The sequence below is a fragment of the Anguilla rostrata genome, chromosome 6, assembly GCF_018555375.3.
Source record: "Anguilla rostrata isolate EN2019 chromosome 6, ASM1855537v3, whole genome shotgun sequence".
NCBI classification, from domain to species: domain Eukaryota; kingdom Metazoa; phylum Chordata; class Actinopteri; order Anguilliformes; family Anguillidae; genus Anguilla; species Anguilla rostrata.
This window is the reverse complement of record NC_057938.1, coordinates 10,014,553-10,036,738: the sequence shown is the minus strand read 5'-3', so window position 1 is coordinate 10,036,738 and position 22,186 is coordinate 10,014,553. Positions and strand designations below refer to the sequence as shown.

The window sequence follows — 22,186 nt, the reverse complement described above, 5'->3', positions numbered from 1 at the left end:
CAAGTGAGAGACAGATACAGGAAGCAAGAGAGTGACACAGCGTAAAAAGGACAGAAGGGTGCCATGCAAGGACAAAATGGTGAGAGACTGAGTGGTATTCTTGGGAACAGAGCCCCTACAGCATGTCCAATCTGCCATAATGCTGTACTCATATTATGCATCGAGGGGTTGTTGTTGCAGCCGTCAGAACAATGTGCGTGCAGACAGCCTGCACAGTGTGAGGTCTTGATCTTATCTGAAATTAGTAGCAGCTGAATGGAGGAGCGAGAATTTTCCTTTGAACACAAGTGTTTCCTTGGCTCGTACTGGAAGCTCTCTCGTACAGGTAATTTCGCTGTTTCCCCAGGGTAGCTGAACTGGCTGTCACACGCTCAGATTTGATTTTAAGGATGCTCAATGCAAGTCCCAACATACCATATTTGGAAATGGGGGCTTTCCCACAGATTATGGGGGGAAATATTATAGGACTCCCATCCACCCCCTGCATTGAGAAGGGGTTTTGGGTTGGGTGAAGGAAAGAGGAGGAAAATATATTCCCTTGCTGAGTTCACTCTCACAAAAGTGTGAGTTCTATAACAAATGACAGGAATTCATAAGGTTAAAGTTGCAACTGTCCTTACCTATTTCCCCCCAAATCCACTATTGTGCTACTCTGAGTCTGTTCCAGATCTCTGTATGTATGCATTCACTTTCTGAACTTCTGTGCCTTATCAGCATAAAATCTTTCCAAATAGTTCAGCAAAAGCATATTTATTTTATGGCATATAATCTGAAGTGTCTTTGTTCTGAGGAGAAATTCACCTTTTTATATGTCAAAAATGCTAATAACAGAAAGTGGTATATCTTGGCACACAACATACAAAGCTCCAGAAGTCCAGAATTAGACTGTACCTCAGATATGCAGCACTTTAGTAAAATAAATATTTTACTATGCATATAGTGCTGTACAGTTTTATGTTTTGCGTTTCAATCCTTTCATCTCTCTTGTGTGTCAATTTAACCTTCCTCTGTAATGACTGTGGCAGACCATCGAGCCACAGTGAGACGTTTTGGCGAATCCCAGACATCAAAGGCCAGGTGGCTAACAGGTGATACGTGACAGGTAAGTAGAGGTATGCATTTAGTCACTATAGTGTCTCACACCTGCCCTGCCTTTTGCTGTGTCTTTGGTATCCATTTTGGTATCCATTTCCGGGAGAAGAACATTGTTGCTGCCAGCATTATTGGACGGCCTGTAGGGGGCACTCTTCCTTGATCAAGTCAATTCCAATGCTCCAGTGCAGTAATGGAAATAGGCATTGCACTGTAGTACGTGGCATCTGTTACACGATGTATGGAATTGTGGTCCTGACTCACTGTAGTCATTAAACATTTTTTTAGGGGTGTTAACCCCAGTGTTTCCACCCCCTAAATAATCTCTAACTATTCCTCTTTGACTCTTTGCACATAATCCCCCTACTACTAATTTCTTACATAATCCCTTACGTCCTCCACCTACTTTGATTGCTCAGCCCATCACAGTAAATGAGATTGTCAGTCAGTTGTCAGTTCACCAACCTGGTTATATAACATAGGCTAAATAAATTAACAAAATGTACAGCATTCAGCATCTGTTCATTTAAATGAACAGATCATACACAAGACATACGAAGCTCTTCATTCTTTCTGGAATTTCCAGAATGGGTTCACTACAGGACAGAATTACTCATGCTGGTATTTGTGAGAGTTTAACAAATACTGGGATGATGATGGTGGTGGGTGCGGTCTTGCAGGAAATCTGGCCAATTAGAGATCAGCTGCCATTGGAGCTGCATTAAAGTGTATTCCCCCATACACTTATAACGTGTGGATGAATGGTAAAACACAACCAGAAATTATGGACATCCATGTGTCACATGATGGATTGGAGCCTGGAAACCGTGAGAATAACAGACTTTTAACACAATGGTAAAGAACAGCACAGAGTCTGCTATAGTCATTTCCTCCCTCCTGAGTTTTTTGGATGACTTTACTCAGCGAAAAGGTCAGTATGATACTCTCCATGTACTACCAGTGTTTACCCTGTTAGCACATCCTGTTAAAAAACAACTCCCCCACACCAGGATTTGGGAAGTCATTGTGTATCGACACATTTTTCAGTTCACTGAAATACCTCCACTGTTTTTTATGGACAGGAGAAACATTATTTTAAGTGAATCAATACTGATGAAAATGAGAGAGAGAGAATTAGTAGAAACAGACAATGGATTATTTATAATTCATTATCTCATTAATGAAATTCTGGGGGTGGAGAGCTAGCCCCTGTGTGGGGACCATCCTGTTGTCCAGTGTAAGGGTGTCTGCATATGTGTGTGCGTGTGCGTAGCAGCACAGTAGTGTGCACAGGGGCTGAGTCCTATCACAGGGAAATGAGACAAGGGACTGTGGCAGCGGGCTTCTGAGATTTTATCTTTTATCTGAGACGGGTACACTGTGTGCTGAAACAACAGGCCCCAATCCTGCCCCATCTCACCTCACCCCATCCCTCCAGACAAATTATTGTTTACATTTTTTATCAGTTATCAGCACATACTGGTCTTTGTATGCTTCTCTATCCACATCGGTTCTCACAAGAAGATAAGGTCTCATGGCATGCTTGAGTAGACCTGCAGGCAGCGATGGGCTCAACGGTCTTCCATGTCATCTTCACCCCCGATGCCTCTCCACACAGCTGCCTTTTCCCAGAAGACACCGATAAGCCAGTAAATCCGCTGTGAACATCGCGTTCTCCACTTATCTGTGAGAATTTCTCACGCCTTTTTAAGTCTGGCGTCTATGAAGATGCTGTTGTGTGCTGCTGTGAATTTCCATCAGATACTCCATTTGGCCACACTTCTCAGGCAGATGTGCTGGCATGAGGTTAGACTAAACCACCAAATAACAAAAACACAATGCTTCATGTCATAAAATGCACACATGCAAACACTACAGTCCTGTGATACTAACAACCATAACATAGCAACTGCAAGGAGATTCACATCCTTCCCTTCCTCTTCTTGTTCAAACATGTCCAGGATGTGAATGATCACCGCCATTATCGCCAATAACCACATGCTGCTTTGGGACAGCTGGGAGCTGAGCATGAGAACTTGGAAAACCAGAACTCCAAGCAACCAGAACATTCCATCGGCAGACCAGTTTGGGAGATAACACAGAGGAGTGGGCAGGTGCAGAGGCATCAGTATCTTGGCGTATTTTTGGTGGGTTTTTTTGCCTGGCAGAATTATTGTCTTGGTAGTATTACCTCAAGTCCTTGACCATGCAACCGTCGCACTTTTTCCTTGCTTCTTATTCTGGAATAAGGCAATCATTTCAAAGTCTTTATAGTCCATTTTGGTTACAAATTAAAAATGTGTTTTGGCTTAAAAACCTTATGAAACAAAACAAAATAAAATAATATGAAGTATTTCACAATAAACAACAATTAATGACAGGCATTAAAAGATCATTCAAATCTTTAAAGACACAAAGGTGTCTTTATTCCTACTGTAGTGTTTCTCCCAGAATATGAGTGAGTTCAAGTGGCACATTTGCTGAAAAAGACCGAACCTTATTGAAAAGTAACCAGTGATTCAGTCTTGTGGCCTTCATTACATAAAGTAACGGTGGAAATGGTGGAGAAAATAGGCTGAACGTTGCCCACAGGAAGCGGTGAAGAGCACTTTGACTCATGAAAGCGGACTCGAAATGGCCCAGATTTCAAATGTCACCCCGTCCTTGGTCTTCACTGCGTCCTCCTCTTAAAAATGCTCGGCGGTGAGAAGTGGTCCTTGCGACTGCGTTCACAGTTTTATTACATCACCCCCCCCCCCCCCAAACCAATCATCCCTAACCACCACTGTTCCTCTCTGCCATGCCTACAGGCTGTAGAGCTCAATGCCACACTGCTCTGCAGGGACTATTGAGAACCAATGGGTAGCAATGCCAGGGAAACAGTACGCAGTCTTCCACAGTTTAATTGTCAAAGATGTTCAATTTCTCTTCATTTCAGCTGTGTTCCAAGGCACCATTGGTAATATGCGCTTGGGTCAAAAACAGCTCAGATAGATTATTGCAGTAAGTTGGGGAAAGGTTGTCAATTGAGGTCACACCATACTCCACTCCGCATACACGTGCTCCACTCTGAATTTTCGGGTACCACACTTCTCGGAACCACCATGGGCCCGACGAATGAACAGCTGACACAGCCACTCTTGTTTTTGGACACAGCTTGCTGCAGGTCGCAATGGCTTTTCCATGTTGCATCACTTAAGACTGCTGTATGGAAATGTTTGTTGAAATGACCATGTAAATGTGGCAGTGCTAATGAACCTGCAGGTTTCTAGCACAGTATTTATTTGCATTGCAGATGTTCCCATCCAGGTGGGTCACACAATGCCTGTTTCACACACAATCCATTCAAGCTGGAGGTCAACTCATACTAACAGTACTAGGAGGAAAGTAGGAATCAGCTTCAACTAAACTAACTGCAAATAAACACAGAGCCATCTTGCATTGTTTTTTAGTTTGTATTTTTACTCTACTGGAACTTAGAAAAGCCATCTAGTGGATACAATGGAGTACAACATTGTTCTACAACATTCAGATATAAGGATATATTGATATACTGTTTTTTAAGGCTCTATAGGCATGTTGTCGTTAGAAAATACCAGACACCAGTTTGGTGTTGTTCATTTAATGCACGAAAATAGCCCCGGTGATGCAATCTCCAGATAGTGAATGGGACCATTGAGGACGGGAGTTTAGCACACGTTGCGGTTAAAAGAACATCCTTTTTCATACGACACTTTTTTACCTTATACAGGAAAAAAAGAGGTACACAATCACTAATTCCAAGAAACAGGTATTCACAATTAATATTGGCATTTATTGGGAGTTAGTGATGTATGAATTACCATATTCAGCGTGCATATGCTGGACGAAAATACACTTTGGAGAAATAGCTTGAGAGTGCTAGGGATCCTGTATAAAGTACAAAATTCAGAAACAAGAAACAATGTTTTTTTTCTTCTCCTGTGATACAGGCAGTGCAATCATAGACTACTTAACTCGTCCTTTCCCACAGGTTTCAAAACCCCACCCTCCCACTGCCCTAGGCCCCGCCCACCCACACCCACCCTCTGTGGAAGTAACATAAATACAAATGGAAAGCGTTTGGTCTCTTAAATAATGAAGATTTCATTGTGCGTTAGTCATCTAAGAAGTCATCGTCCAGGTTCACGTCCGTCGTGTCGATGTCCTCCAGATCCATGTTATCCAGGTCAACTTCCAGATCATCCAGGACCTGGGAACAGACAATGGACCACCAATCAGGATTCCATAAGCATCCACGTGTCATGTTTCTGCATCTTTTAAGATATAAATGTTTCTTGACCTTTGAACCCTGGTCTGTGTCTATAGGTCATGTGTTGAAGCAGTGCAGTAAAGGACACCGTACCTGCTGATCCTCCGTAGCGGATGCCTCCTCTTCTGCTTCTGCTGCGGGCGAAGGGCCGGGGAGCTCTTCCTCTGGGGACGGAGGCGAAACTGCAGCGACTGCTGCGGCCACTGGGGCGGCGACTGCAGCCAGTACCGCCGCCATCACGCCTGAATCTGCAGCTTCTTCATCCGCCTCAGCCTGCGCCTGCTCAACACACACACACACACACACACACACACACACACACGCGCGCACGCACACGCGCACACACACACACACGCACACAGAAAATAAAAAAAGATTAATCTCCTGATTTTGCTTCCAGAGCACCTGAATTCACACTTTTATCACTAAAGATCCTTCTTTGTGGCTGAAATGCTTTTATGAGAGTAGCTAAATGGCATCTCTATGAGTGAATACAGGCATAGTGACATCATTAAATGTAATTTTAAATGTAAAATTTATTCCAACTCTTTAAATATGGAAATCATAACAAAAGAACAAGAAATAATCTCACCCATGTGAATACACACTTGACTGTGTGACTGGGAGAGTACACCCATTTATACACAATACAAAAATCCAGGTGTACATGCAAGTACCCTATTTATGTGTGCACATATGCATGCAATCTTGACAAGTAGCAACCTATAAACATAAATGTATGTATGTATGTATGCACGTACATATGTACATACGTATGCAAGTATGTGTTCATGTATTGAAAAGCAGTCCTACCTGTGTGGGAGGGATCCCTCCTTTAGGCTCATATCCTTTAGCCTCCTCCAGCACATTCCTCTCTTCATTGGGCTGTAGAGCAATGAACACAGTCAGAACACAGCAAGGTGTGTGTGTGTGTGTGTGTGTGTGTGTGCGCGCGTGTTAGGGGTGTGCAGAGACATCATTCTCTGTATCTGTATCTGTTCAACCAACAAAATTATCTGTCTGTGTATCTGTATTCGGATAGAAGACCGGAAGTGGGCGTGGTTTATACGAAATCGGGCAAACGTTGTATTTTCTAACCTAATATTCATTGGCAATGCAATTGTTGTGCCTTCAAAGCATCAAATTGATTTAATATTGGCATATAAATAATTATTAAATATATTTCCACATCCTCATACTGTACTTTTCATCTCTCTCTCTCTTTTTATTTTTAACTAAACTAAGTTTTATGAACTGTCTGAACCTATGGTCATTCTAGCAGTACGCTCCAGGAAACAAGCTTTTTAATGATATATGGTCAACCAGGTTAGTTTTAAAACCACAGAGGCATTTAATCATAAATAATGCTATCATAAGCTAATTTTATGCTTTGTGTACTTGACAATGGTGTTATATTATCTCAAAATTAACTATTTATAATGATTATTTACGTTTAGTTTGTTCATTTTATGAAGTTATAGAAGCAAAATATCAAAAAATATCAAAATTGGCATATGGAACCAAAGTCATTGTTTTTGACAGTGTTGCCTCCCCTTAAACTGCTTTAGAATGCTGGATTTTGTAGCGCATTGATTTTAGAACTGGTAAAAGTCCAAGGCGTCCCTTTACTGAGAAATAGCTTGTTGTGGGGAAAAAAAAAAAAAAAAAAAACCTGGACTGGACTTTTTAAAAACTGACTGGAAGAAAACAACTGGACTGGACTTTTTAAAAAACTGGACTGGAAGAAAAAAACCTGGACTGGAATTTTTAAAAAACTGGACTGGAAGAAAAAAAAAACCTGGACTGGAATTTTAAAAAAACTGGACTGGAAGGAAAAAAAAAACCTGGACTGGAATTTAAAAAAAACTGGACTGGAAGAAAAAAAAACCTGGACTGGAATTTAAAAAAAACTGGACTGGAAGGAAAAAAAACCTGGACTGGAATTAAAAAAAACTGGACTGGAAGAAAAAAAACCTGGACTGGAAGAAAAAAACCTGGACTGTTTTTTTTTTTTTGAGCTACTTTTGCATTCCCTCGCAATGCATTTGCATTGGTAAATGGTAAATGGACTGCATTTATATAGCGCTTTTATCCAAAGCGCTTTACAATTGATGCCTCTCATTCGCCAGAGTAGTTAGGGGTTAGGTGTCTTGCTCAAGGACACTTCGACACGCCCAGGGCGGGGTTTGAACCGGCAACCCTCCGACTGCCAGACAATCGGTCTTACCTCCTGAGCTATGTCGCCCCATGTCGCATTACCTCGCAACGTTTGACATTCACAACAGATACACGCAGGCTACCTTTCCGTGCAACTCTGGCAATTCATCTTGCCCTGGCTCTACATTTTGAACTGTGCAGTGGCATGCACCCTTTTGTAATGTCCAATGTTGATAAAAAAGGAATGTCATCGCTTGCAGTGATTTGTTAGCGCTGTTTTGTTAACGGTGTTATGTAGGCTAAGGAATAAACACGATGGGCTGTCCCGTTATTGGAAATTATACAACGGCTTGGCTGAATACTCGATTCTGATTGGTCCAAGGGTGGGCATTATTTCCCAGTAAGGGACACCTCGGCCTTTTAACAGTTCTAAAATAAATGCGCTACAAAATCCAGCATTCTATAACAGTTTAAACAGCAACACTATTCTTTCGCTTTTGAATTGTTACATCCCCTCCCCTTTTCAATATCCAATTTCACAATTTATGGCAACGTTGAATCACATTTCTAGTTACTGCTGCTGGCTTTATTTACGCACCCGGCAAATCGGAATCGTCCCTTATTTGGACAATAGAATAGGCGTTGATTTAACTTGGCTACGGGACACATTTTTGTGAACGACTGTGTTTATAGTAACCGCTGTTTTGAAGACAATTCAATAGTCAGCTAGCTAGCTAACTAGCCGGGACAGCAAGCTTGCCGTGAGACCATTCTGACCTAAAACCAAAAATTTTAATATAGGCTAGGTAACAAGTGAGGCCGAGGCTATTGTAGCGAGACAATGCTCTATCAGGAAGCTGCTCATAGGCAGTTCGAAACTCAGTGAAACTTTCGGACGCAGTAACGATAAAATCAAAAATAAACATATTTTAACACATTATTAGTCGTCACCATGTGTTGGAACTGTGCAACAGTAATACAAATTAAGGGACAGTTATACATGCAGTGAGGTCACAATGCCCGACTCCGCCCTCAACTCCCAAACCCCACCCCTCCAGCATCTCACCGTGACTAATGGGTAGTCGGTGGCCGGCCTGGTCTTCCCCACGCAGGTCTCCTTCAGGAACTGCTCGGCCACGAAGGCCTCCCGGAGCCCTGGGAACAGGTTCTCGTACTCCGTGGGGTCGGCCAGGGACTCGGCCGCCTTCTGGTTCACCTTGGCCAGGCTCTCCCGCCACAGCTTCACCACCCTATCAACACGGAGGGGCCGCGCGACGTTAGCGTGACGCGGCAGCAGCGCTAGCATGCTAACGGCAGTAGTGCTGTGAAAATGCTGTGTTCATGCACCTTTATGGAGCCCTTTTTAAACTGGAATTTCAGACTGAGGAAAAAGCAGCATCTGAACACACATTACACATAATGCATGCTTATAAGAAAAGCAAAAAAAAAAAAAACATCTCTCAAACCGTTTCACACTTTCAGCACACCACACCAATTACAAGGTTAAGACTGATTATAAACAGCTCTTAAATTCACAGTTAGGGTACCACTCCGTACAGCACTCAAGAGTGCATCTCTCTGTGTAAAGCACTGTAAAACGGTTAATCCGATTGGGTCATGGTTAGATACCTGGACACCTGGCTGGGCAGGTACGTGCGGGCCAGGAAGGCAGCCTCCGGCAGGCGGTTGGTTCGGATCAGGAGCTCCAGACAGTGGTCCAGCCTGAGAACAGATGCAGACTTGGATCAGGTAACGGCTGAGAGCACAGGCACCCAGGGCTGTCCCCTGATCAGTTATCATTTAATATGGCCATCTAACTGGTCACAGGAAAAAAGGCACTGACTATGTCAAAAGGAAAGCGTTTAGCTGGATCTGGACATTCCCACTGATCACTTTTCCTTTAAACCTTGATTTATACATATTTAAAATTCCCAAATTTACGTTTTTTTGTAGTTTAAGTGTGTTACAGTTTCCTCAAAATATCCAAAGATATAACAAAATGCAGACACTAGACACTGTGAAGGTACCTCAGGGACAGATACAGCTACAGTGACCAGAGTTTGGCGTTCTTTTTTCCCCCCAACAGAAACTACCCATAATGCCTTTCACCCTAACTCACTTTCCCTGCAGGAAGTAAGTCATGAAGGCCACGTTGTTCTTCCCATCCCGCTCGGCGCCCTCGGCCAGCCGGGCCACCATGTTGGCATTGCCGGAGGCGGTGGCCAGCAGCAGCAGCCCGCCGTAGTCCTGGGCGTGGTGGAGGCACTCCTGCGCCAGCCCAAACTGGCACTTACTGATGGCCAGTTCCGCCAGCTGCTTCCACTTCTGTTCAGACTGGAGAAGAGCACGATCCAGATTCACTTCAAATTCCATTCACATTGACACTCAATCCAATCCAATAACAATTGATTCAATTAAAATTCAATCTCCTTTTGAATACCTGAAAGGATCCTTCAGGTCAAGCCAAACACATTCAATAAAAAAAATGTAAACAGCAAACACACACAAAGGGACAGTGACTCCAATAAATCAAAACATAAAGCACATATCCTCCCTTTCACTGGTAAGTGGAAAATAGAGCTACACTCTAAGGAGGCGGAACCTACTTTATTGAACTACAACAGCGGTCATTTATTATAACTGGATAAAGTTGGTACAAATCTAGACAGATTAGAGTCGCTGGCTAACACAGCAGAGCGATAGTACAGAACCATTTCAGGATTTTTCAGAAATAAATTAATTAAGATGTCCTTTTTTCTGTTTGCAGGGTTCTGTCAGTCCAGACTCTCACCTCTGCTTCCACGGCCAGCTGGTAGGCAATCTTCAGCTCTCCCAGCTGCAGGGCCAGCTCAAACCTGTGCTCGGGGTCAGACGACACAGCCAGAGCCTGCTGCTTGAAACCCTGCAGGACACACACACACACACACACACACACAGTAAGAGCACAGTTCCAGAGCCCTCCCCATTACTGCTCCCTAGTCACAAGAGAATTCATGCACCCACTATAGGTCCTATCAACCACTAAGGGACCAATCAAAAGACTATGCTCTCTTCAGGAAAATGCTATGATTGGTTAAAAACAGTGAGTCGCCGATAGCCTCTATTCTGGAGATCAAGAGGCCTAATACTTCCGTTGGTACTACTGCCCCACCCCCTGAAGCTCCTACCATAAACAAGTCACTGATCACAATGGGGCCCAATCACGTGAGCTGAGGAAGAAGTCATCAGGAAGTCGCACCTGCTTCTCCAGGAAGTGGGCCACACGGGTGCGCTGCTCCTTGGGGATGGTGGGCAGCACCTTGTCCGCCATGCCGAAGTCTCTGCGCATGACGGCCGTCTGGTACTCCAGCACGGACACCAGCAGCGAGTAGCTGACGATGTTCAGCTCCTTGTCCCCCAGGTACAGGCGGTCGTCTTTGGGGATGTAGCCCAGCAGGTACATGGTCCTGGAGGTATGGGGATGAGTTCATTACGCCGAGTTCATCATGCACAGTACTGTACTCTGCTACCTTTAAGTGTCATGTATCCCATCAGAGAACTGTACAAGAACTGTAATTAAACTAATCAGCATCAGTACCATCTGAACAGTACCTGTCCAGATGGGCAATGGTGACGATCTCTCCTCCCACAAAGTAGTTCAGTCTGTTGACGGAGCTGGTGTAGATGAAGCAGTCTCCAACCCACAGGCCTGTCTTCACGATCTCCTGAATCTCACCCAGGACCTGGAAATCACAGACACAGCTGGTCAGATGGGGGAGAAGAGGAGGAGCACTCTGGCCAGTGCTTGTTCAAGGCAGGCCGGGTGGAGGCTGAGTCAGGGCCTAGACAGTATTTTTAGACGACTTATGAGGGATTCCCATGTCCCATCAGTGTGATCCATCAGTTTTATGGACTCCAAACCACTTCATGTTATGTGAGCACAATGTGCAGAAATGCACATTCCAGAGCACCTCTCACCTCGAAAGCGTCCTCGATTCCATCCTCCGTCACGCCCTCGTTGGACTCCTGGGAAGCCGCCACCTTCTCAGACAGGTACTTGAGGATGAAGAAGGACTCTTCTGTGGCGATGCACACCAGCTCCCCCGAGTCTGACCAGAAGATCTGGACAGGGAGGACATACGCATCACGGGTTGGTGATCACAAACTCACAAGCTTTAAAAAAAAAAATCTACAGAGGGTCCAAGTGTGGCTCGAGTATTGCTCACGTGTTTGGGCTGGATCTCGATGCGCCGGATCAGCTCCGTGTTCTCCCAGTCATAAAACGCCAAGCCATTCATAGACCGCACTCCCAGCAGGAACCCACCATAGATACCTGCGGCAAAACATACGGATGCCATGTAAACAGACCTGAGACAGCTCAGCCACTGCTGAGGAGCAATGAGCAACCTGGAAAACAAACTGACCAATCAGACGATGGCAGTCACAGAGACTCAGCCTACCTTCAGCCCCAAAGTCTGGCTTGAAGGACTTCTTTTCCTTGAAGTTCTTAAAGATCTTGACCACACTGTTGCTTTCCCGGATCGCATACCTGTAGTGAGACAGAGCCAGGGTGTTAGTGGGTAAACTTCAAGTAACCAATACACCTTAGCGCAATGTGTACAGTAATGTGTCTGCGTTCGGAACGAAGGTCTTACTCAGAGGAGTCGTGGGCCCAGACGAACTCCTGTGCCGAACCGAAGCTCTTGTTCCTCAGGGCCACGGCTGTGTATATGATGTACTCTCCGTCCCCACACACTACCACAAACCTGCAGCATGAGAACCAGAGAAAACCTCTCACACTCACCCCTCTGAACACAGATAGGAAAATGTCAGTGTAGGTAATGAAACCAGTTCATGACAAACCTTCTCTCTTAAAGGGAGTCCAAGACGTGCATATATAACAGTCTGTCTCACCTGCCATTGGGGTTGTGTTGGATGGTCTGGGGGTAGATCTCACAGCTGCCCATGTCCTTGACTGCCAGGGGCAGCCGCTCCCCGTCCTTGATCTCGGCGTCCCCCATGGCCTTCAGGTTGGCCTGCTGGACTTCGGAGTGCTTGGCCCAGATGATCTTGCCGTTGGCATCCATGGACATGGCCGGCTCCTCGCGCCCAAGCTGGAGAGGGCAGAGGGAATGAGAGGACAGCTCTGTGATATGGGCCTCTACTCACAACACCAGTCACATGTGTGGAGTTTACAAACAATAAATAAGGGCATGGTCATGACAAAAATTACACACTTCAAATGAAAAGTTAAAACCAAAATTCTTCTTCATTTGTGGTTGAAGGACAAAGGTGTCCAGTGTGGAGGCCAGTAATACTTAACATAATGCAAGACGGTACAGGAAGCAATAAACTTGTAGGAGAGGAGCGAGAAATAAACAGTTTGACAGGGAGGATTCTGGGAGATGGAGTCCTGGATAGTGGTACCTTGATGATGATGCTGCCCTCGTCGTAGCCCAGCGCCACATTGTTGGAACCTCGCAGCCCACACACGCACCACACCCGCTCCATGCCGTAGTTGAGCGTGCTCTCTAGCCGGTAAGTGCTGGAGTGCCAGATCCGTACTGTGCCTACAGACCAAGAGAGACGAGCACGCAAAGCCATTCAAATAAGATGGGGGAGGGCTCACATAACTCATAAAGAGAGTCATAGCAAAACGACAATGATACTCATGTACTACAGTAGTACAATGCAAAAGTATGTGTTTTAAACTCTACAACTGCTAAAATGATTGATTTGTGTACATAAGCACCAGTAAATATGTATGAACAGGACTGAAATGTTTAGGCAAAGACCCAGAGTCTTCCTTCTGCTCACCGTCCTCGGAGCCTGTGATGATGATGGGAAGCTCGGGGTGAAAGCTGACACATGACACATTCTGGGCGTGTCCCTCCAGGGTCTGCACACATGTCTTATTCTGCAGGAAAGGGGAGTAGAAGTCCTTCAGTCACATGACCTATGGATAAGCCTATGAACATGCTCCTGGCTCTGAACAACAGAATCTCTCGAGCCTAAACCCACATCCCTCCTGACTACAGAAGCTGCGAGAGGCACTACACAACACAAGCCAATTTTATCAAAGCAGAACAAATGCAAAGTGCAGGAGTTACCAGAAAACTTAAAGGAATATGACAACTTATCTTCCTGGTGGCAGATGGGAACAAAAATATTTCCATGAAAAATATAACCAATTCTAACCTAGAAGTCCATTCTCTTTTCTCATTATCATCAAACAACATTTAGAGGATCCATAACTACAGGAGCTATTAAAGCATGCTCTGCATTGAGGTATGAACCCTCCCCTGTACCTGGTAGTCCCAGATCTTGACCAGCCGATCGTCGGCTCCGGAGATCAGGTAGGGTTTGTCACCTCCGCTGTAGTAGTCAATGCAGTTCACTCCTTTTTCGTGACCCTCCAAGGTGAAGTTGGGTGAGGAGGAACCTAGCTGCCACACCTGAGGTGAAAACAAAGCAACAGTCAGTAAGCGCATAAGCACACACACACACACAAGCGCATACACACTTGTATGGTACCATATATCAGTTAAATATACAACATGAAAAGCAGAAAACAAGCATACATCATCAATACAAGGACTGTAGCTGACAAACATTACCTGGAGGAATATGTACCGTTTAATGCAGGTTCAGTAAAAGAGCTCGGTAAAGAGAGCTTTTGGCTATACCTTGATGGTCCTGTCCAGGGAAGCACTGGCAAACTGGTTGTTGTCTTTGGGGTTGATGACGATCTGCATGACGTAGTGGGTGTGGCCTTCAAACACCTGGCTGCAGGACCACTTCTTCTCCCAATCCCACAGCTTGATCAACATGTCGTCTGAACCCACAGGAAGACACAAGTGCATCTGCGTCAGTGTGAGAGTGTGTGTGTGTGTGTGTGTGTGTGTGTGTGTGTTTGCGCATTTCTCCTGGACTTTTCATTAGGCAGAACAATCAGGCTGTGCTACTGTAACTGATGGATGACAATGGAGATAGCAGATTAAGATGGGCCAGCCGACGATAATGACAACAAATGGTGTTGTTGCTGCAGATGACCATAACGGCGATTACAGAGGGACAATGTTGAATGTGCTGGAAGCCATGGTAACCTACCGCTGCTTGTGAGGATGTACGGCTGGGTCGGATGGATGGCGATGCAGCGGATGTAGTCAGAATGCGCCTCGAACATGTGCACGCGCTCCAGGGTGTTGTAGTTGAAGACACGGATCTGCATGTCGTCCTGCATACCACAAGGGGGAAAAATAGAAAAAAGTGTACCGACAGCTGAGGTCGTTTAACACTCCATTTCCCAAGAGGATATGGGGCAATACTGAGCATTTCTTAAACAACCTATAAGGCCTGTTAAATGCCTCGTATTCCCAAATGAACATTTATAATTGTCTTAAAATAACCAGGATTCAAGTACAAAATAAAAATAAAAAAAGCATAAACATTAAAGGTTACAATGTTGTCTAAAATAAATTAATCAACTTTCAACGGTAGAGTACGGTATGGATGTTAGCGAGGAGCCTGAACGTACTTACCGCTCCAGTAATGACCCAGTTTTTCCGGGCCACAAATTTGGATGCTCTCACTGGGAGATCACACACCTCAAAAGTCTTCACCAGGGTCTGCAAAGCACAGCACGGTAAAAACACCATACAGAAAATGCAAACAAGTGTAAAATACATTATATTCACCTACCGAAACATTTTAAGCGCTAAAAGCAAAGTAGCAAAACACAGAAAAAGTCAGTGAACCACTCTCCTTCACGACAGATGCAGCGCTGATTTCACCTGGGTCTCGTGGTTCCAGACGCACACGCTGCCATTGTACAAGCTGGCCAACATCCAGGGTTCGGTCGGGTGCAGGTCAACGCTCTTAACGCGGTCCGACCGTGCGGTCAGCTTCCGCTTGATGTCCAGTCTCAGGGGCTGAGGGGTGAGGGAGTGGAACGCAGTCAGACACATCCAGATCAACAGCGCAATTCTGGCAAACTTGCTACGACTAAAAAAAGTTAGCAAACCCCACATTTTAACTGATTTAACTTTGCAAGTTAATATGCAGGACATTTTAATTTATGTTAGCTAGCTACTTACGAATTTAACAGATCCATACTATTAACGTTCTACAACTTTATCGGTTACGTTTTGGTTTGTTTTTAATCATGCAGGTACAAGCATTTACTTTAAGGCACACGAACGGGTTAATTTATTCAGAAACTTAGTGTAGATGTAAATGCATAACCTCCCCGTTAACAAATTTTGATTTTTATGCAGCTGTATAATTCGGGAAACCCTGCTCCACAAATGTCAACTGAGGTAAATTACTATATGTGGTAGGTTGCCAGCGGCACGATTCCGGTTCCACGTTGTACTTTTGAACCCAGATGGCTAGCTAACCCACCAGATTAGAACCACTGACAGTAACTCAAAAGTTATCATCGGAAAATGTATATTATTCGAGAGTGCATGAACAGTGTTCCGAAGTGCTGCTTGCACACCACTTGAACGCTAAATTGTGCGAATTCTGACATGTTGGCAGTACAGGGTCAAGTGAGGACTCGGCTGTTACCTTCCGAAAACCGAGCGCTCGGGCCATATTGCCAGGACACCAACACAGCGGACTGTACGCTAACGTTAACGTTACCTATCTCTGATAAACCATTTTCAGTGAAACTTTAGTCTCGGATCGTCGACAATACATGTAGCTAAGTACATTAACTAGCTACGGTTGTGTTGATCACAGCTAGAAACGAGCTAGCTGGTTGTAAACGGTACCAGTATGTCAATGGCCTGCAATCATCATCGCGACAGAATACATGATTTCCTCGAACACGAAACATTTGACATACCACATCGGAGACGGCTAATAACTGTGAAAACGGTCACTGCGACACATTCTTAAAAGCCCAAAAGCGTAAATACTCTTAAATATGAGTACGTGGACTGCCTTACCATGTTTTCACTGTGCCTGGAGGTCTCAAACTCTACGAACCCGGTCCTCTCTGCACCCCCTCAGGTAACCAGAGTAGCTTGTTTCGGTGGATCTACTGACGTGGAGCTTCCTGCTATGCCCTCACGCGAGAGCTGGGGACTGGTGACGTCTCACGTGAAGAACGACCGTAATGTTTGGACTAGATGTGACTAGTGAAATGACCTCTCCTTGCGTTTGTAGTAATGTGAGCAATATTATAGAATTATATTTTATTGTATTTTTAACATGTTGCCATATGATACACTTGCCATACTAATACAAGCAAACTGAAATTAAAATAGAATGCTATAAAGATTTTAGACTGCCTACAAACCAAAGGTCAGTTTAGCTGTGGTAAACATTTGATAATCTGTTAGCTTTAGCTACACCACTTCAAACTGTGTTCTTTCAGTTGTATAGAATGCACATACTGCATTTTATAGTTGAATGTCATTCTATTTTCCATTTCTGTTTTACAGATTCACATGCAAATGCACATGACACTGACTGGCAGTTGCTTATAATTCAAAGGTTGTGAGTTCTGTTCTGAGCTGGGAATTGTGCCCTTGAGCAAGGTGCTATCCTGCTTCAGTAAAATATCCAGCTGTATGAAGGGATTTTATGTTTACAAAATGCAATCTATGTGAATTGCTCTAGACAAGTCCACTTGCTAAAATTAAAAATATGAACTCACACACATAAAACTGTTCATCTGTTTATTAACATGGTGTGATTACATTACTGTTGATGTAAAATTCTGGTTTTTGAAACAAAGAAATAAGAAAACAAGCAGAAACAGGAACAAATACACAGTGTTATCCTTCATTTCTTTTTCCTGTAGATCTGGTGGCACACCTTATCCTCGCAGGTCAGTTCCTAGAAACAATAGAAGAAGAATGAATTTTTTGCCATATGGCTGCCAAGAGAGCTGTTCTTGTGGAGGTGTGCTTGGTGTAATGCAGTCTTCCTCCACAATACAGGACTGATGCAGCCCTGAAACATAAATGTGGCTTCTGAGCGCCATACGCAACACTCACTCCATTTTAGCTGTGACCTTTTCTGCTTGCGGACAAACAAACAGACAACAAACTTGTCTAGCACGCAAACAAACAAACACACGACGAGGATCACACAACCTCTGCTTCACCTAGTGTCAGTGGAGGCAAACATCGAACATGAGCTTTTATGGTATTCTTTCACTAATGGGAAAAGAGACTGCACTTCCATTTTTCTCCAAAAGATGGCATTACATTGTGAAAACTGTAGACTTTCAAAAACACTCTTTTCACTCCAATATCCAGTTTTACATTATCAAGGACTACAAAGGATACCAGAAGGACACCAAAATGAAATCCTACTCAAATGGTGATTGGCTATTTAAACTCGGTATCCTATAAAATAAAGATAAATAGATTGAAAAGAAATAAAGCACCTCACCAGATGTAGTTTATCACCCTCTATCCAGTGTTTCCACCCTCTGTTGGCCTTTTCTCCTTTTTGGGTGCACACCAATTTATCCCCGTCCCAGGTCACCAGAGTCTAATGACCAGATGGAGACACAATGGGTCCTGTGTTAGTCTGTGTGGCACAGTAGAGGCCTCATCTTGGTTGCTGTTTTGATAACACTGGGTTAGCTTGCCGCTGGTTTTGGTGTCTGTTTTCTTTATAGTGAGTTTTAATTTCACATATTGTTTGGATACAGTGATGTCTTGGTCTCTGTGCACTCTCAGAAAAAAAAAGGTATGAAAAAGTGGCTATAAAGGTACTAATGCTTGTCACTGGGGTGGTACCCAAAAGGTACATCAAAATTGTATCTCTGGCCAGCAATACATGATTAATTTGTACCTTCTTTGCTTATAAAAGGTATTTATTAGTACCCAAACATTATTGAACTTTCAGGATAAATTTGGGAAATTTGTTCCCTAAAGAACAAAAATGTACTTCCACTCAACATTTATTTCTGACAGTCAGCCCATTTGTTCTGTTTAAACTGTATTAGCCTAACTATGAATTATGGTAGTAAAAAGAAAGGATATGAAATAAGGCTCTACGGAGACAAGGGTATGTAAAGAAGGAATAAGCCCTTCGGTGGGCAGGTTCCAACTGTACTTCACTGATAGTATTGGGCAGTACCTTGATCACCCTGTTATCCAGTCCTTTGGTATGCTCCTCAAACTCCTTCCCCACAGTAAATTTCACCTCGTAATTCCGGAAGGTGCTCAGCGTCTTGATCTCAAACACATCCTGGTTCTGAATAATAACCTTGGTTGGAGACAGGTGGACGGCGATTTTACGGGTGGCAAAATCAATATCTGAGGGAAGAAACAACAAGCACTAAGTAAGTGAGAAATATGGCCTCCATTTTGTTTAAAAGCATAGAACAGACATTCTGACTTGTTTCTGCACTGGGATCTCTTTCTATGACCACTATCCGTTACTGCATTGTCATCACATCTTAATGGCCATTGATATCTAAAAGGATGATTTTTTTTACTGCATATTTGACAGATAACTCATTTTCTATGTCCAAGATGTAGAAATTCGATTTAAACCCAGCATTTACATGTATATCAACATAAAGATATGTGTTCCGTTGCCACATTTGTGTAATTTACCATGACTTAATGAAAACTAATGGGCTGACATGACAATTTTAAATGTCACTGGGAAATAGGACAGAATAAATCTCACATAAACTGCTGAGTAATGAAAGATGGGGTTATAATCAATGCTGAGCAGAGCTGCAAATTAGTTTGGCTGAACCTGAGCGTGACATGTGAAACAGATCTAATTTATCTCAGAGGCAGGGAAATATTGAGGGGAGAAAATCAATATCTTTTCCCACGTTAATGAACAGAAGCCAGTCAAATACACAAGGCTGACAGGTTCTCAATACTTACTTGAAGAAAATTCAAGCAAGCTTTACTTTTTTATTCACACAAGGCTGAGTTCTGCAGTCTCCAGAAAGACAACAAAAACGTAAAAATGGAAACAAAATTGGACCTAAATCTGCAGCTCAGTATTATGGACAGAGCACATTGTCAATAATTAGAATCAAGGTTTTTGTTTCACTGTTTAGCCTCGCTTCTCTTTGAAAGTATTTGTAAAGCACGCTGCAAATAGGTTGAACCAGGGGCCTCTATCTCATTCACTTCTTCTTCTTCAGTATACTTCATCATTTACCTGTTGACTATAGTAATTTACATGCATTAGAAGTAGTTGACTTGCTTACTCAGTGCTTTCAGGTAATCCTCAAAGTCCCCATTGCTCTCCATCTCCCAGGTTCCGTTGTAGTCTGCAGGCATGGTGGAGTAGTGAGAGTGGATTTTAGGAAGGCACTCTCTGCCAAAGAGACCAGAGGGGATGTGTCCTTGTCTTTTTATACTGGTCAGACTTGTAGGGAATGGGGGCAGAGTACGGCCGATAAGATTGCGGGTTGTGGGGTGTGTGTGTGTGTGTGTGTGGGGGGGGGGGGGGGGGGGGGGGGGGGTTGATCTGTTTAGTGTAGCTTGGCTTTTAGCCTTTGTAACTGCTTTGGTAAGAGTCAGCATGGAGACTGGGCTAATTTCCAGAAATTAGAAATACTGTCTGCTCACACAAATACCCCCTATCACATCCAGGGAAAAAGTCAATGTCTTTGTATATGTAATATCTCCAAATATGTGGAAGGTGGTATTTGCTGAAATTCTAATATAAACATACTTTAAACAAACAGACAGAGTGCATTATTTTATCTCCTTTTAGAGGTCCCACTATTTATTCTGTGCAAAGGTCACATTGAAATTTACAAACTGCAATGTCAATGTTCAAACTGAAAAGGCAAAGTTTTACATAATTCCGCTTTTTGCGGAAATTGGCTGCCAGTTTGATGAAATTTCAACATGTTTTAACTTGAAATATACTTTTAAAGTCTACCACACCTCCCAAACTTGAATAATACTACTAAATGGCACACACACAAAGGTCTGCATACACATACACATTTATTAGAGAAGAGAGAATAATCTTTCGAGCATTGTCCACCAAGGAAATAAAGGTTAAAACAGCAAAGGCTGCAGACGCAGCTTAAAATCCCACAGTAAAAAGGCTGACCAGTGACAACAGACAACTTGGTTGGTGTTCTGTATTTGATACTTTCCCCTGTTGCTAAATTGAGGTACTGATAAATAACTGATGTGTCTGCAGTAGTGTAGATTAAGAAGGACACTCATAAGAAAAACTGGTTGTTTTAGCTATTTGATGCTGAATCTATGTTTCATCATAATGATTTTGCGTTTATGTGTGCTTATTTGATCAACACACCCCTTGTGATCAGTAGGAGACTGCATTGACCCGGCTGTACAGACAGAGATAAGACCTCACAAGGTCACTGTCAGACAAAGAAGAAGGTGGAGGAGAAACAGGATGCTGGCTGACCTCAATACCCAGACACAGATATGCAAAGATGTCCAGTCATTGATGATAACTTTTAGAATTTTACAATGTATGCAATTTGATGTAAAATTATTCAACATAAGTAAAAAATGAGTGCATTTTCACTATTGATCATTGTCAACCGGTACGAGTTAGAGTTTTCTTTCAGGGAGGAAAACAAGTTTATCTGACTCCATTCATTTTCCAATCCCGTGACCAGAATGTTTACATGTATTTATGTGTTCGCTTATATGTGCATTGACTGTAGGTGTGTTCACATGAAATAACGGGCACCAAGACCATGTAGCCCAGAAAGTGAGACTATCTACTGCTGCCAGGCATTCGTATAAGTGCTCCTTCTATCCTTTGAAGTAAACATACTGCTCATCTGGCAATTCACATACTTGCATCATGAAGAAGAAACAACTGAAAAAATATGCAGATTCAGCTATCAAAACTAACAGTTATCCCAGGGAGCAACCTAAAGCTTCCCACATTTGATTAAACTTTCCAGAGCGTAACCTCTCTATAAATGTATGAAATCACTCTAGGATCCATCTGGACACTGACTCCAACAGCTATTCCCAGAACAGCTGCACAACCTGCCAGTAAAGCTATTAATATTCCCAGTGGGTACCCGGTTAAAGGGGGTTACACCAAAACTGTATTTATGAGGGCAATGCAGTGATTGGTTCTTGCATGGATGTACACCCGATCTGTATATAAGTGAGCCATGTATTTTGGATGAGCTGCAAGAGAAAGAACATTATGACATGACACAGTATGACAGTTGCCAATTTCTAGAAATAGGCAGTTTAAATATGTTAATAGGTAATCCTTTTATTTACAAGACATGGCAGATATAGAACATTACGTCACAAGAGAAATGACAAAAAACCTAACACAGTCTAAGAGAAAGAAACTTACCACAAATGCTCAAAGGAGATGACTATAGTACCTGTAGACTGTTAAGCAGATTCTCTCCAAACTTTCCTTCGTGCTCTGCTTAAATGTCATTTTGACCATTCCTCCCACATTCCACACCACCCTAGATTTCACCATATAATGTCTGACCTGACCAGAATTCTAGTGCCCTACCAACAGACCCCCTCCCACAGGGGCAGGGGCGCTGCATGATAACTTTCACTCAGCCAAAGCGTTGCCAGACCGTCCCAGGCTAAGCAAGCTCAGTGGCATGCTGATAAAGCAGTTTGACAGAGGGGCCCCCAGTCGCTTGGTTCTCTCATCCTCCATTGTTGCATTATTGATCGGAGCGCCAGC

At 43.4% G+C, this 22,186-nt stretch overlaps 2 protein-coding genes across 3 annotated transcripts; both read right to left on the bottom strand.

Moving 5' to 3' along the window:
* Window positions 1–4,885: 4,885 nt before the first annotated feature.
* copb2 (COPI coat complex subunit beta 2) lies at window positions 4,886–16,630 on the bottom strand. Its single transcript, XM_064338253.1, has 22 exons — window positions 16,474–16,630; window positions 15,313–15,450; window positions 15,061–15,147; window positions 14,630–14,756; window positions 14,206–14,354; window positions 13,828–13,974; window positions 13,337–13,436; window positions 12,947–13,089; window positions 12,434–12,633; window positions 12,175–12,285; window positions 11,980–12,068; window positions 11,746–11,852; window positions 11,498–11,641; window positions 11,132–11,262; window positions 10,779–10,986; window positions 10,332–10,442; window positions 9,660–9,874; window positions 9,170–9,262; window positions 8,607–8,790; window positions 6,197–6,268; window positions 5,477–5,662; window positions 4,886–5,323 (listed from the first exon to the last, which is right to left on the bottom strand). The coding sequence occupies exons 1-22, from the start codon at window positions 16,474–16,476 to the stop codon at window positions 5,228–5,230; spliced, it is 2,841 nt and encodes a 946-aa protein (XP_064194323.1). The 5' UTR covers window positions 16,477–16,630; the 3' UTR covers window positions 4,886–5,227.
* A 564-nt stretch (window positions 16,631–17,194) lies between these two features.
* On the bottom strand, window positions 17,195–19,876 carry LOC135256470 (retinol-binding protein 2-like). Of its 2 annotated transcripts, none has more exons than XM_064338258.1 (4): window positions 19,725–19,876; window positions 18,626–18,804; window positions 17,925–18,031; window positions 17,195–17,368 (listed from the first exon to the last, which is right to left on the bottom strand). In XM_064338258.1, exons 1-4 carry the CDS (start codon window positions 19,795–19,797, stop codon window positions 17,362–17,364), a joined length of 366 nt encoding a protein of 121 aa, XP_064194328.1. In that variant the 5' UTR covers window positions 19,798–19,876; the 3' UTR covers window positions 17,195–17,361. The 2 variants fall into 2 exon arrangements, with proteins under 2 accessions (XP_064194328.1, XP_064194327.1); XM_064338257.1 differs by having other exon boundaries at window positions 17,930–18,031.
* Between the last annotated feature and the right edge of the window lie 2,310 nt (window positions 19,877–22,186).

What these genes read in the sequence shown, in the direction of transcription:
- LOC135256470 (XM_064338257.1), bottom strand. Translation starts at nt 19,797, where the DNA reads ATGCCTGCAGACTACAACGGAACCTGGGAGATGGAGAGCAATGGGGAC. An exon ending in TGGATAACAGGGTGATCAAG is followed by an intron (nt 18,032 to 18,625) that starts GTACTGCCCAAT and finishes TCTGGTCATTAG; the next exon opens with ACTCTGGTGACCTGGGACGG. An exon ending in AGGGTGATAAACTACATCTG is followed by an intron (nt 17,369 to 17,929) that starts GTGAGGTGCTTT and finishes TATTGTTTCTAG; the next exon opens with GAACTGACCTGCGAGGATAA.
- copb2 (XM_064338253.1), bottom strand. An exon ending in GAATCGAGGACGCTTTCGAG is followed by an intron (nt 11,263 to 11,497) that starts GTGAGAGGTGCT and finishes TGTGATTTCCAG; the next exon opens with GTCCTGGGTGAGATTCAGGA. An exon ending in GAGGGATCCCTCCCACACAG is followed by an intron (nt 5,663 to 6,196) that starts GTAGGACTGCTT and finishes TGTGTTGAGCAG; the next exon opens with GCGCAGGCTGAGGCGGATGA.